The 13027-nt window shown below is 46.5% G+C and overlaps 1 protein-coding gene across 1 annotated transcript; it reads right to left on the reverse strand.

Moving 5' to 3' along the window:
• Positions 1 to 6702: 6702 nt before the first annotated feature.
• On the reverse strand, positions 6703 to 11792 carry NKX6-1 (NK6 homeobox 1). The gene is made up of 3 exons (XM_006867729.1): positions 11114 to 11792; positions 9223 to 9395; positions 6703 to 6965 (listed from the first exon to the last, which is right to left on the reverse strand). Exons 1-3 carry the CDS (start codon positions 11790 to 11792, stop codon positions 6708 to 6710), a joined length of 1110 nt encoding a protein of 369 aa, XP_006867791.1. The 3' UTR covers positions 6703 to 6707.
• Positions 11793 to 13027: the final 1235 nt, after the last annotated feature.

Genomic DNA, 13027 nt, shown 5'->3' on the forward strand with positions numbered 1-13027 from the left:
CTCCCTTAAAGATTTATAGTTTCAAAAATCCTACATAGTGTCCTGTGAGTCAGAATTGACTCGATGGCAGTGAGCTTATTTTTGTTTCAATTTTCTTGGGAACATTTTCCAAAGAGATATGGGAGAAAATCTGACAAATCCTTACAGATGAACTAAAAAGCATAGGGAGAGATGAAGAAAAATTCAGGGAAGAAAAAAGTTTACAAAATTTATTTCAAGGACTGATCTACAGCATCAAGCACAAGAGCCAAAGCTGCAAATGCTGACTGGAGGAATTGTAAATCATGTTCCCATGTATAGGGCATAGATTGGAGGCATGGAAACAGGTTGGATGCCTTTGAATCAAGGTGATTAGACCACACAGTAATAACTAAGTTAATGAGTTGTCAGCAACCTTGCTTTTCTAAGATCTATAAAAGCAGACTGATCCCAAAAACTTACTGAAAAGTGATTTTTTAAATAATTTATACACCCCCAAAAAAACATATGAGGGGGCTTAAAAAAGTGTGTGAGAAATGGAATCGAAAGAAAATGAAAATTTCCCACAAGCACTTTAAAGTCCCCTCATATAATAATGAGGTAAAATGGATTTGCATCCTAATTTTCTTCTCCAATTCCTTGTGGTAACCAAATTAAGTGGGATAATTATATCTCAGCATTTTCTTTGGCTTGGCCAATGTAGACATAGGCACTAACATTGGGAAGGCAGCAGGATTCCTCTATAAAAATTATATGCACCTCTCGTAGCGTAGAGGTTACAAATTGGGTCGCTAATCTCGAGGTCAGCAGTTCGAAACTACTAGCTGTTTCGAGGGAGAAAGATAAGGCTTTCTGCTTCTGTAAAGATTTACAGCCTAAGAAACCCTGTACATGGTCGCTATGAGTCAGAACCGACTCCGCGACACATAACAACAACAACATATAAACCTTGTGGTAAAAATTCCTTCTTTCCCTGGAATGAGGAAGAGACTCATCTTTGAGTATCTGTATCTTCATCCAAACGAGATCTCATTATTCAAAGGTACACTAAAATAGCTCTGGCTAAGGCTTGTGCTTTAGAATTCTGGCCAGACACCAGTAAATATTAAGCACCATAGAGACATTCAGCTCTACGTTTAATAATCTTTGAGTGTTGTACTCAATGCAAGTGTGTGGTTCAGGGCAGAGAACCAATGATGATACCCCATATCTAGATATTTTATTTTGGGGGTGACTGATTGATTGAATCAAAAAGGAAGATGAAACAGTGAAGTGGGGCTCCACAATAAACTTTACAGCTTGGGGACAACTATAAGCCATATTTGGAATGCTGAAGTTTAAAATTCAAGAAAATGGCCATCTCTTTTGTTATGTGGCTATACCATTACACAACTCTAGCTTTCCACTAGCCTTGGGAAGTTTCTATAATTGGATATTTTGTCAAGTTCTTTAAAAGGGCTACATGAGGGAGAGTATATTTACCTGTGAAACTTGCCATCTAAATGCTGCAGAACAAAATACACTTTCCTGTTAAAAAGGGGGAAAAAAAGTCATACTGAGGAGAGGGGAAAAGTACTTTTTGCCTGTATCTGTGTGTATTGTAAAAGGGAACAAATTTAGTACAGACAAAAGTTGTTTAAATTAGCCTAAAATAGAGGTTATAGATGAAATGTACCCCTTACCTCTATTATTATACAATCCTATTGTAAATGATTAACAAAGGAGGCACTGTCTCTTTAAGCCATTCAGTGCTAGGAGTTTCCAAGTGGAATTTCACCTCTCCAGTGTGTGTGTGTGTGTGTGTGTGAGAGAGAGAGAGAGAGAGAGAGAGAGAGAGAGAGAGAGAAAGAGAGAGAGAGAGAGAGAGTGAGTGTTGGCTGGTTTAAAGGACAGGACAGTGTGGATCGCCCAAAGTTGTTGCCAGTCAAATAACATACTCATCTACAGAATATTAGGCTCCAATAGCTTTCAAATGTATCCTAGACTCAATTGCCTTGTAAGGTATTTCTAAGAATTGACCTCTGCCTGCAGTCCAAATTAGCTGCATGCTGACCAATGTGGGAAAGCACCCTTTTCCAGAGGGATGTATTCTGTTCCCCCTCTTCTCATTGATTGCCAAGGAGAAAAAGGAAAAGTAGATAACAGTACTCACAAGTCTGATTCAGTATCCACAGCGTCTGTATAGAGTTTTAAGTTACAGACTCCTCTGAATGTGAACCAAAGAAAGGATGTATCCCCAAGTCAGAGACTTGATTTTAGACTTTGGAGTTTGGAAAAGGAAATAAAGAGGTACTGGAAAAGGTGAACCTTGCTGAGACATCTGAGAGACATGTATAGGGCTCTTCCATTCCAATTAGTAACTTCATTGATTTTTCCTTTTTAAGAAAAAAAATGTGTGCACACGCAGTTAGCACACACATACACACACAAATTGTGGTTAGGTGCTGTCCAATCAATTTCAGCGCAATCAAACCCCATGTAACAAAGTAGAACTTTTCCCATAGGATTTCATAGTCTCTAATCTTTACAGGTCCTGGTGTGGCACTGTAGGATAAACACTGGACTGCTAACTGCAAGGTCAGCTCAAACGTGCCAGCAGCTCCTTGGCAACCCTCTACCAGGTTGCTATGAGTTGGAACTTTCTGGACAGCACTTAACAACAACAACAACAACCATCTTTATGGTAGCAGATTGGTAGGCCTGTTACAGAGCAGCTGGTTGGGATTGAACCATCAACCTTTCAGTTAGCAGCCAAGCACTTAATCACCGCACCACCAAGGCTCTTTACACAGCACACACAAAATACTCATTTTTCTCTTTTTGTTTCCCACTATTGACATTCAGTAGCCTGCAAGCATTTTTTTAAAAAAACAATGTTCCATCAGGCCACTTGCTGTGACTTTTAATTTTAAATCATGACCCTATTAGCCTTCAAGACTGGCTCTAGCTTTATGGCATTATGGTTGTTAATGCCATAAAAGAGTTTTGGGTTGTTAGTGCCAAAATGAAAAATGATTCTTGGTCTCCATTGCTTAAACTGTAAAGTTTTGTTTGTTTTTTTCTCAGCTTTCCCACCATTTTAACTCTTATAAGAAACTTTTCTTGTTGCATATATATGAAATTACCTCAAACCAAGCAGGATAAGGGAATTAGGTAAGGTGCACTCACATACTTCCAGCTCATTTACCAGTTGTATGGGGTCAATTACACCTGGTGGCCAGGTGTAGTCTTTGATGGAAGTAAAGTAACAGGGTAAAGTAACAGGAACCCTGCACTAGGACTGTGGTGGTAGCTGTGTGCCTCATCTTTCTCCCATGGAACAGCTGGTAGTTTCAAACTGCTGACCTTATGTTTCCCAGCCCGATTCTTAACCACTACACTACCAGAGCTCCCTAGGTAGTATGCTGGGAACGAATGCCAGTGCTGATGGCCCCAGATCCCACACTGGCTGTTACCCACACAACTCAAAGCACAGCTGAACTGTGACTGGCCAGCAAGTGGACTGGCCTGCCCTCTATGCATTTACCTGTGGGTTGGAGTCTAGAACATCAACTCCCATAACTTCTCAGATGCCCTCAATGTAAATGTGAAGAGCTCCGTGGGAATGTTATAGAAAGAAATCATGGAAGAGACTTTTCCCCCTTTTTAACTTGGAATAAATTCCATAAATGTGTTTGCCTTTTAAGAAAAAGCTTCTATCTTAGTTCCACATTTTCTGTGGCTAGTGCTTCTGTATTAAGGAGCTCTGGTAGCGTAGTGGTTACGAATCGGGCTGCGAACCTAAAGGCCAGCAGTTCGAAACTACCAGCCGCTCCACGGGAGAAAGATGAGGCATTCTGCTCCCGTAAAGATTTACAGCCTCGGAAACCCTGTACAGGGTCGCTATGGGTCGGATCCGACTCGAAGGCACTTAACAACAACAAGTGCTTCTGTATTACTACCACAACTACGACTAACAATTATTCTGATTATTTTATCATATTCTGTGGATAACATTTGTAATTATACAACATTTTTTTGTTATTGTTTTGTTTTCATTCTAGGCATAAGGAGTAATGAAAAGTTGTTTGACTTTGCATTGCCGTGCAGAAGAATGTTCGGTGAAGGACAGAAAAAAAGAAAGATTTTCATTTGTTTCAAATTAACAAAGGAAATGCAGTTGCAGTATAACAGGCTTGCCTCCCTTGTTCTCTCATAAATTGAAAGAGAGAAATAAACAGAGGAAGAATGATAAAGAGAAGAAGGAAGGAAGGAAAAGCATGAGAGAGGAAAATAGAGAAGAAAGAGGGGTGGGATGGTAGGTTTTCCTTAGCTCATTCTTATTAAGATTGAAATTACATCATCCCAGCATAGCAGAGCTTCCTACAAACTGGTTGCCTTTATATAAAAAACATACCTCAGTCTTGCTAAGAATGCAGAAATTCAGAAAAGAGTTGGTAACTTCTTGGAAATGTGGGAAACTAAAGAAATGATGAAACACAGAACAGAATTGTACCCTTTCTTTTTGTTAAACATGCCATTAGGAACCCATCCTACCATAATTTTCTGCAGGCAATTCCATTCCCAGTTTTTCAATATTTGGCTGTTTTTGCTTTGAATTTTATTTTCAAGGGAACAAAACAGACCCACATGCTTTCTTTGCCTAACACCAGCTTCAAGAATCTGGTGAATTCTATTGATTTTTCTCTCTTTCCATACAAGCTGATTAACTTGAAACACTGAAAGGATAACTCTATTTCACTGAGCCTATCAGGGAATGTCTGAAAACAAAAAGATCCCAAGACAGTGATAGAGCCCTCTCTCTGGAATTTCATTTTTATGCTATTGCAGCTAGAAAAGTTATGACACATTGCTTCCTTAACCAACAGACTTATATATTAGTTATCACTTTCTTTAACTTTAACTCATATTTAATAATATTTAGCAAAATCTGGGCTGTCTTCCAGTGCCTTCTGCAGTCTTACTGGCTACAATGGAGCAAGAATGTAGGCATCAAACAGGAACCTTGCTGTTCCAGCTCTGCTGGCTCCTACACACTTACAGAGCTTGGAATTAACTGAGGAACGATCTTGGATATGTGGAAATAAGGTCTTCCCAAAGCTCCTCAGGGATTTCCTCAGAAAGGAAAACCAGTCAGGAAAAACTTAGACAACACAGATTTCAGAAACAACCTACTAGTCAGGTCTAAGAAATCTTACGAGTGGAGCTACATTTCTTCAATCTTTTGGATCCAAAAGAATGAAAGCTGTGTTCCCCACTCTGGAGGAAAATAATGAAGTAGCAGCTATTTCACCCAATAAATTAAATTTTAAAAATTTGTGTGTGATCTTGACTTTTATTATTTGAGATCTCTAATGGGATCAGATGATCTGTACCCTTTAATTCAAGGCAACAGACGTCTTCAAACTGTTTTTTAATTTGATTTATCCTTTGAAACAGAAAGTGCATTACATTTAACTGGTCTTGCAAAGGGGGTTTTCTTCTCTTTACAAACCGAATTCCTTATATAAATTAATAAAGGTTAAAGATGCTAATATATCACCGTTATTAGCTTAAAAAAGAAAAACAATTTACATATTCTATAGTATTCTTATGATACAAAACACTTCAAATTCAATTACAGCAACTAAATGGATTCTTATGTTTCTGACCCAGAACAGTTGTAACAATTCCCACCATCTACTTTAACACGCATTTTAATCAGAAAGGAGTTAAATTAAATACAAGCTATTGTATCCCCTCCCTCCCCAATACTTCCTTTAAATCACTAATAAATAGCAACAAACGACTGTGCAATTTCAGAGAGGAACGGAGAGGCAGGTTTGAGGGATGTCCTCCTTGGTGCCCACTGTGTTTTCTACTTCAAGTCCTAGCGGCGAGAGACCCGTGCAGATCCAAGGGGTGGGCAGGCAAGAAGGGATGGAGGGGAAAAGGTGAGATTCAACAAATTCAAATTCAAACCCGGACGAGGAGCGGGGCGGGCTGGTGGTGGTAGACTTTCTACGGGTCTCAATTTAAGTTCAAAATCAAAGGGGGAACGTGTGGTTTGAAAAACCCATGAAAGGGCGGAGGGACAGAAAGAGGAGGGAGGTCCATCTTTTTTATACCCAATTCCAAAAAGCATTTTACATTTTAAATATTCACAATAAAGTAACTTCTAGTCAGTGTGACTCACGATTTATTTACAAAGAGCCTTCAACAGGTTACTTTAGTCGGCACAGCAGTTTGTAGGGGGAAAAACGTCCCTCTTCCCTTCGGTCGCGGCCGCCCGCGTGGCTCCAATATACCCGGCACGGTGGGTGTCGACCCTTCAAAAAACACCTCTCCTCGCCCTGCCCCACCCCGGCCCCCCAGCGGGACCCGGACGTGGAGGACAGGCAGGAGCCCCGCTTCCCGCACGGAGGGAAGGTCTAGGGGGTCGCTAAGGGCTTGGGAGGGCGGCCCCGCCGCGGGGTTCCATCGCGTTATTAATGCAGTGCATTTCGTGGGCTTCCCCACCACCACCACACACCTGCGATCAAGCCCCAGACTCTCTCCTTTTCTCCCCACAACTCTGGGTTAAAAAAATAGATATATACATCTCAGAAAATATCAAAGGGCCCCCCCGCAGACAGAGCCTGGTTCTCCTTCCCCGAGGGCCCCCCCCGCGGCTCAGCCCTAGGCTAGAGGGCGCGGGCGGGTTGCGGTGGCGGAGGCGGCGGCGGCGGAGGCGGTGGCGGCTTGGGCGCTCACGAGGAGTTCTCGTTCTCAGACGCGTGCAGCAGGAGGCCGCCACCGCCGCTGCTCGACTTGTGCTTCTTCAGCAGCTGAGTGATTTTCTCGTCGTCCGAGTTAGGGTCCAGAGGCTTGTTGTAGTCATCGTCCTCCTCTTCGTTCTCCGAGGCCCCCTTGAGTCGCTCGGTCTCCGAGTCTTGCTTCTTCTTGGCCGTGGCCATCTCGGCCGCGTGTTTCTTCCGCCACTTGGTGCGGCGGTTCTGGAACCACACCTGGGGGGTGGGGGGCGAGAAAGGCGAAAGAGGGGCCCGCGACATTTAACCAGAGCGGATTCTAGCAATGCTACCACTCCCACATCCCCCCCTAGTCCCTCCTGCGGGGCCCCTAACGGCCTGCCACCCGCCCTGAGAGACCACCCCTGTCTGGGCCGTCACAGTCAGTCTCCATTGCCCCGGGTTCCTCTGAGTAACAAGCACCAACAAACCCACTGCCGTTGTCATAGCGATAGTAACACAAGGGTATTGAGGTTGTCAGTGAGCGATTTCTCACAAGCGCAAAAACAAAACTAGGAAACTTAACATCAGTTTCCCTACAAATGAGTCCATTTTCCTACTTTCTAGTTTGAAGTAGAAAACTTTCTCCACTTTGAAAAGTTAGCCCACATGGCTGTGATTTTTAGTTACTTTCTTGGATTACAGAATTTTCTCTAACAATCTGAAATGTATTTGCTTTTTGGTGTGATTTGTGAGGGAAAGGTAAGAACATTTATCTGTCCCAATTGTTTCTGTACCCCGTAGCACTTTTACATATCTGTCCATTTCACTTATCTCAGATCCGAATATACACAAACATGGTAGATTAACCTCCCTCCCCTATTACCAGTATATGATGGACAATAAATTTTTAAAGATCTGAAACTACCAGCTGCTCCACGGGAGAAAGATGAGGCTTTCTACTCCCGTAAAGATTTACACCCTCGGAAACCCTGTACAGGGTCGCTATGGGTCGGAACCGACTCGATGGCACTTAACAACAACAACAACAAAACACAAACCTCAAACCACAACACAAACACATGAAGAATTTTAACAGTTCAGTCAAAATCATCACTCTAGTTTGACACTTTCTCTGGTTTAATGTTTTTCTTAAAGCAAAGCAAAATCTACAATTTTCATCAAGTCAAATTCTACCAATGACTTATTTCCCACTATTAGCACACCTGTTCTTTCAATATTATTTAAATAGTGTTACTTCTCAAGGTAATTCACTTTATATAGTAATATTTTTTAAGCCTAGTCATGTTTGACACCATCTTTGATAGACATATTTTAACCTAAAGCAGCAACAATATTGAACTCTTCTCTTTATGCTTCTGAACTGTTAGGTATTTTACCTGGAGAATCAGAATTCTTAAAGTGAATTTGATTTTCTTTATACAACTGTAATAATTCACTTTTAGACATTCAGACATATTTACAGTGACAGATGAAGACCTCTAGACTACTGTGGTAGGCTCGGTACCAACTTAATGCAAAAATAATTTTAACTGTGATAGTCTAATGGTCACATACGGTATCATTCCTGAAATGTATTATTTGATGCTTATCCAGGGGAAAATAACATTGTACCAGAAGGCATGGCTAATGCTCTTACTACTTAATTTAAAGAGCACGGATATAAGAATGAAAATGGGCATGCACTGACACTTGAAAACAAATAAATATATTAAATTGAAAAGGGGGACCAAAAAAGAGAACTGGAAATATAGAAAATCATTAGATTTAATTTAGCCAGCTGGCTCAGTCTCCTATTTTTCAGGGAAAGATGTCCAAAATTGGATTCCCTGAAAATGAACTATACAACTCAACTATAAGCAAAGAGATTTTAATTAAAAATTGTCAGAAACAGCAAAAATATCTTCAATCTGTTCATAAATTTATTAATAGACATCAATCTAACAATCCAATAATATTGCTAATCCATTTGGAAAGTTACTATTCCAAGGTGATTTCCTAAAAGCAGGTTCATCAGTGGTAAATGACTAGCTCCTAGTTTCTTTAAAACCTATGAGAAAGTTAATATGGTGACTCTACCATACTGCTCTCCATTAGGAAATTGCATATAACTTGTGGAACACGGATTGACAAAGCTTGGATATCTTTATAAGCAGAATAAATAGACGCTATCTAACTTGTGTGATCTATGCTGGGGGTTGATATACCGGCAATGCCTTTATTCTCTCATAATGGCGAGTTCCCCTAGCACATGCAGCTATCTAGATTAACCTAATTTCAAAGGCGGGAGCTTGATTCCTATTGTTCATCAATAGTTTGCCGGGCGGCAAGCCTCTAACGCCTTTGTAAGTCACCCGCCCTTCGCGGGTTTCAACTTCTCCCCAGGCTCCTCAGACCAGCACCCCATCCCCATCCCCACCCCCACCCCAAAGCCGACAGGGGTGTGTGTGTGAATGTGTGTGTGCTGTACTTGCGACCAGAGGCCTGACCCTCAAGGTTTGAAGAGATCACTCACCTTGACCTGGCTCTCTGTCATCCCCAACGAATAGGCCAAGCGAGCCCTCTCCGGCCCTGCCAAGTACTTTGTTTGTTCGAAAGTCTTCTCCAGGGCGAAGATCTGCTGGCCAGAGAACGTGGGTCTGGTGTGTTTTCTCTTGCCGTCTTTGTCCAACAAAATGGATCCTTGATCTGCAAAAATCGATAAAGAACCAGGGAAGATGAGAAACAATCGGTTAAATCAGGTCCCCTGAAAAGAAAGGAACTTGAAAATTGGTGTTCTTTTGCGAGAAGGAAAGATTAAGTAAATCTCTGGCGGGAGCCAGAGTGTCGTGGCGCTTCCAAGCCCCAAGGCGCGTCTCCCCTCGCCTTTTTTACGCCCACCTGTTTAAAAATAGCCCCAGGTGGGTTTGGAGCAGCAGTAAATAAACCTTCTGTCCAGCATCGACGTCAAACAGTGAGGAAGCCTATTACTAAAGTTTGCTGGAGCCAAGTGGCCAGGCCCCATAAAATCCAGGAGTGCGGGGGGGCAGGGAGCAGGCCTCTTTAGTACCTTAGTTCACTGGGTGCTCGCTTGTCACCCAAGTTTCTGCATTGGAATGACTAGGGTTTTTGTTTTGTTTTGTTTTTAACTTGTGCTCTTCCCTAATATGTGTCAGAGAAGTGCTAAGGAAACAAAGGGCGCCTTGTTTTTGCACACAAGAGACCTAAATCGTCCCCAAATCTAACGTCGCTGCGCTCTCGGCCAGGGGGGAGGGAAGCACAACCATTGTTGGCGATCTCTACAGGGCCACCGAAGCGGATACAATAGTGTCTTTCGACACCTCCACCCGTCCGGGCCACCTTTCGTCCCTAGACATGGGGCAGACCGCAAATGGCTACGCTAGAAAGGAGCCCAGAAACTTGACGCAGCTAGGGCGACTAGGTCAAAAGCAGAGAACAGAGCGAATAAAGGATTCCTGGCTGGGCCCGAAAACCACCTGGAGAGCTGCGAGCCTCCGACAACTCAGAAGTCAGGAGTGATCTTGGGACAACTCAGTTTGCATAAAGTAAGGTCACTGCAATAGGTAGCATTTCCCCCGGTCCTTGTGCCGTTTCTTCGCTTCTTCTCCAGATCCTTCACATTATTAGCAAGTTGGGAGCCACAGTGTACCAGGGCCCAAATGCCCCGGTTCCCTGGACCAGAGTTGGTGGGAATACGAAAACCACGCTAGGGAAACAGTCCCAAACGCCTCGGCTGGCGCTCTTCCTTCGCTTGCAGGAGCGGGCCAGTCTTATTAAATGGGCTCTCAGGGGGTCGCAAGGGTACTCTGGGGGCGAAGGTGGAAGGGGGCACCCGGGACCAGGGCGTGCATGCAAATGCATGCCAACGCTCTCCGGCAGTGGGGGGTGGGGTAGGGTGGTGTTTGCTGTTGCTGGTTTCCACCGGTTCCCAGAGAGACAGTAGGTCAGACTGTGAACGCGGAGTGGGATTCTAAGGCGCGGCCAGGAGCCGGAAAAGTCCAGGCAGTTGGCAGGGGAGCAGGGGCCTCTCCTTCACTCTCCAACTCCCTAACCCGGGAGGACCAGAGGCCATGGCCCCGCAGTCCGTAAGCAGCCAGGGTTTCAAACGAGACACACGCTCTGCCTTGCGTAGTGTCCCACACAGACACAAGCACACCGACCCCACCGAGCGTGTCCAAGACTTGGGGGGCAGAAGGGCTCTCGGAAGCAACCACGCGAGTTCAGGAAAGCGAGGATGCCTCACTGGGCACCCTGGGCCAACCCAAAGAGTGCTATTTCGGCGTTGCCAAACTAATGGGGAAGCGAGGTGGTGGACCGACCGGTAATGCTCACACAGTGGCCGTGGCCCGAGAGCCTACCCGGCAGGCACAGTGAGCTGGCACGCGGGCGTGGGTGGCCGTACTCACGAGGGGTGCAGGCCAGGCGCGCGTCCCTCCAGGGTGGGCTCTGCATCACTCCAGGCCAGAAGATGGGCGTCCGGCCGGGCAGCTCGGCCAGAGGCTTAGGGTAGCGGCCCACGGCGGCCACAGCAGCGGCGCTGGGGCTGAAGTAGAGCCCCGGCGGCGGCGGCGGTGGACTCAGGCTGCTGAAGCGAGGCAGGCCGGCCAGCAGCCCCGCCGGGGAGGAAGCGGCGGCAGCGGCGGCGGCAGCGGCGGCGGCGGCGGCGGCCGAGGCGGAGGAGGCAGAAGTAGATGAAGAAGAGGAGGAGGAGGAGCCGGAGGGCGAGGCCGAGGGCAGGGCGGCCCCCGAAGCTACTGGCATGGAGGGCCGGCTCAGGATGTCGTTAATACCGTGCGGGGTGGCTGCTGAGAGCTGCTGCGGGGGGCTGCTGAGGGATGAGAGCCCCCCCGCGGTCGGGGGCTTCAGGCCGCCAGGGTTGTGGGCGCCCAAGGGCGGGGAGGGCGACGAGGAAGAGGACGAAGAGGATGAGGAAGAGGAAGAGAGGGGCCCTGCGGGCAGCTGCGAATAGGCTGGGGGATACAGCGGGGTCTTCATCTCGGCCATGCTGTGCAGAGCGGCCAGGGGAGGACTGCTGAGCAGGAACGCGCTCTGCCGGGTGCCCTCCATCGCCCCCACCGCTAACATCCCACGGCCCGGCCGGGGCCCGCAGCCGTTTAGCTAGGGCGCCGGGCGCTGCCTTCGGCAAACCTCGGGAAACGCAAAGCTCCAAAGGAGTGAGCAAGTAGTCGCTCCGCGCACCCGGAGGCGACCTGCCAACTGAGCAGAGAACACTGCCTTCGCCGCCCGAAGTTGCCTTGCGAGTCGCGCTACAGCAAAGTCCAAACCCGATCCGCGGGAGGTGGTGGCTCGTTGAGTCGCGAGGGCGTCCAGATGGGTTTGGCTGTCCTTTTTGCTCCGAAGAGTCCTGGTTCTAATTCTTATCTCTTCTCTCTTCCTCACTTGTCCTGGACGCTCAAAGTGCGCAACTAATCATCTTCTCCTCCCAGGAAATAAGCAAAACAAAACCCAGTCCGGCCCCTGAGAGTTTGTAAAAAAGTTAGCAATCACGGAATCATTCACTCTAAAGTTAGTGGTGGGGGCTGGCACGCTCTCTTCGGGGTGGTTCAAAGGACTCCGGATTCCGCGCGTTCCCTTTCTCTGATCTACAGGAGCGCTCAGCTTCTTTGGCCGCGGAGCTGCCCCACTGCGTGCGAGCGGAGAGATAGACCAGCTAGTGAGTGGTTCTGGCCTTGGGCCGGGCTTCTCGGCTGCCGCTGCCCCACGCTGCGGCGTCAGAAAAGAGTGCCAACAGTTCCCGCGGCTCCGGGGCTCAACGCACAGCCCTACCTCGCGCTCTTGGTCTCCGGACACTAGAGACGCAATATTGAAAAAAAAAAAAAAAAGGAGGGAATAAAAAAAAAAATCAACAAAGACTAAGTGGAAAGTCTAACGGCTCAGATTCCGATTCCGCTTGTCGGTCCACTTCTGCCCACAGGCCTGGCGACCCCCGGCCCCACCCCCAGCGCCCGCTCGGCCTTTCACTCCCCGCCTTTGCCTCTCAACTCTCGCATTTTCTTCACGACTTTCCAGGCTTCGCTCTTCCAAGTCCTGTCCTCCGGCCAAGCTGACCCTCCCGGCGGCTCTTCCACTCCCTCTCGCTACTCCTCTCTCCCTCCGGGCCTGACAGTTCGGATGAAGCTCTCAAAGGTAATAAAACATTTGCATCACTCCCTACCCCTCTTTAGCTGGGGGACAAGAAGGAGGGGGAAAAGGGGGCCAAAATGAGAACTTTGAGGGACGTCACTCCTTGGAGGCAAGGAGGGGCGGGGCTAAGGAGCAAGGTTGAAGACCTGGGGCGTAGCCCCTGTCACCAATAGCGC

This window comes from Chrysochloris asiatica, unplaced genomic scaffold (assembly GCF_000296735.1).
Source record: "Chrysochloris asiatica unplaced genomic scaffold, ChrAsi1.0 scaffold00109, whole genome shotgun sequence".
NCBI lineage: Eukaryota > Metazoa > Chordata > Mammalia > Afrosoricida > Chrysochloridae > Chrysochloris > Chrysochloris asiatica.

What these genes read in the sequence shown, in the direction of transcription:
- NKX6-1 (XM_006867729.1), bottom strand. Translation starts at nt 11,792, where the DNA reads ATGTTAGCGGTGGGGGCGATGGAGGGCACCCGGCAGAGCGCGTTCCTG. An exon ending in GCGCCTGGCCTGCACCCCTC is followed by an intron (nt 9,396 to 11,113) that starts GTGAGTACGGCC and finishes CGATTTTTGCAG; the next exon opens with ATCAAGGATCCATTTTGTTG. An exon ending in TGACAGAGAGCCAGGTCAAG is followed by an intron (nt 6,966 to 9,222) that starts GTGAGTGATCTC and finishes CCCACCCCCCAG; the next exon opens with GTGTGGTTCCAGAACCGCCG.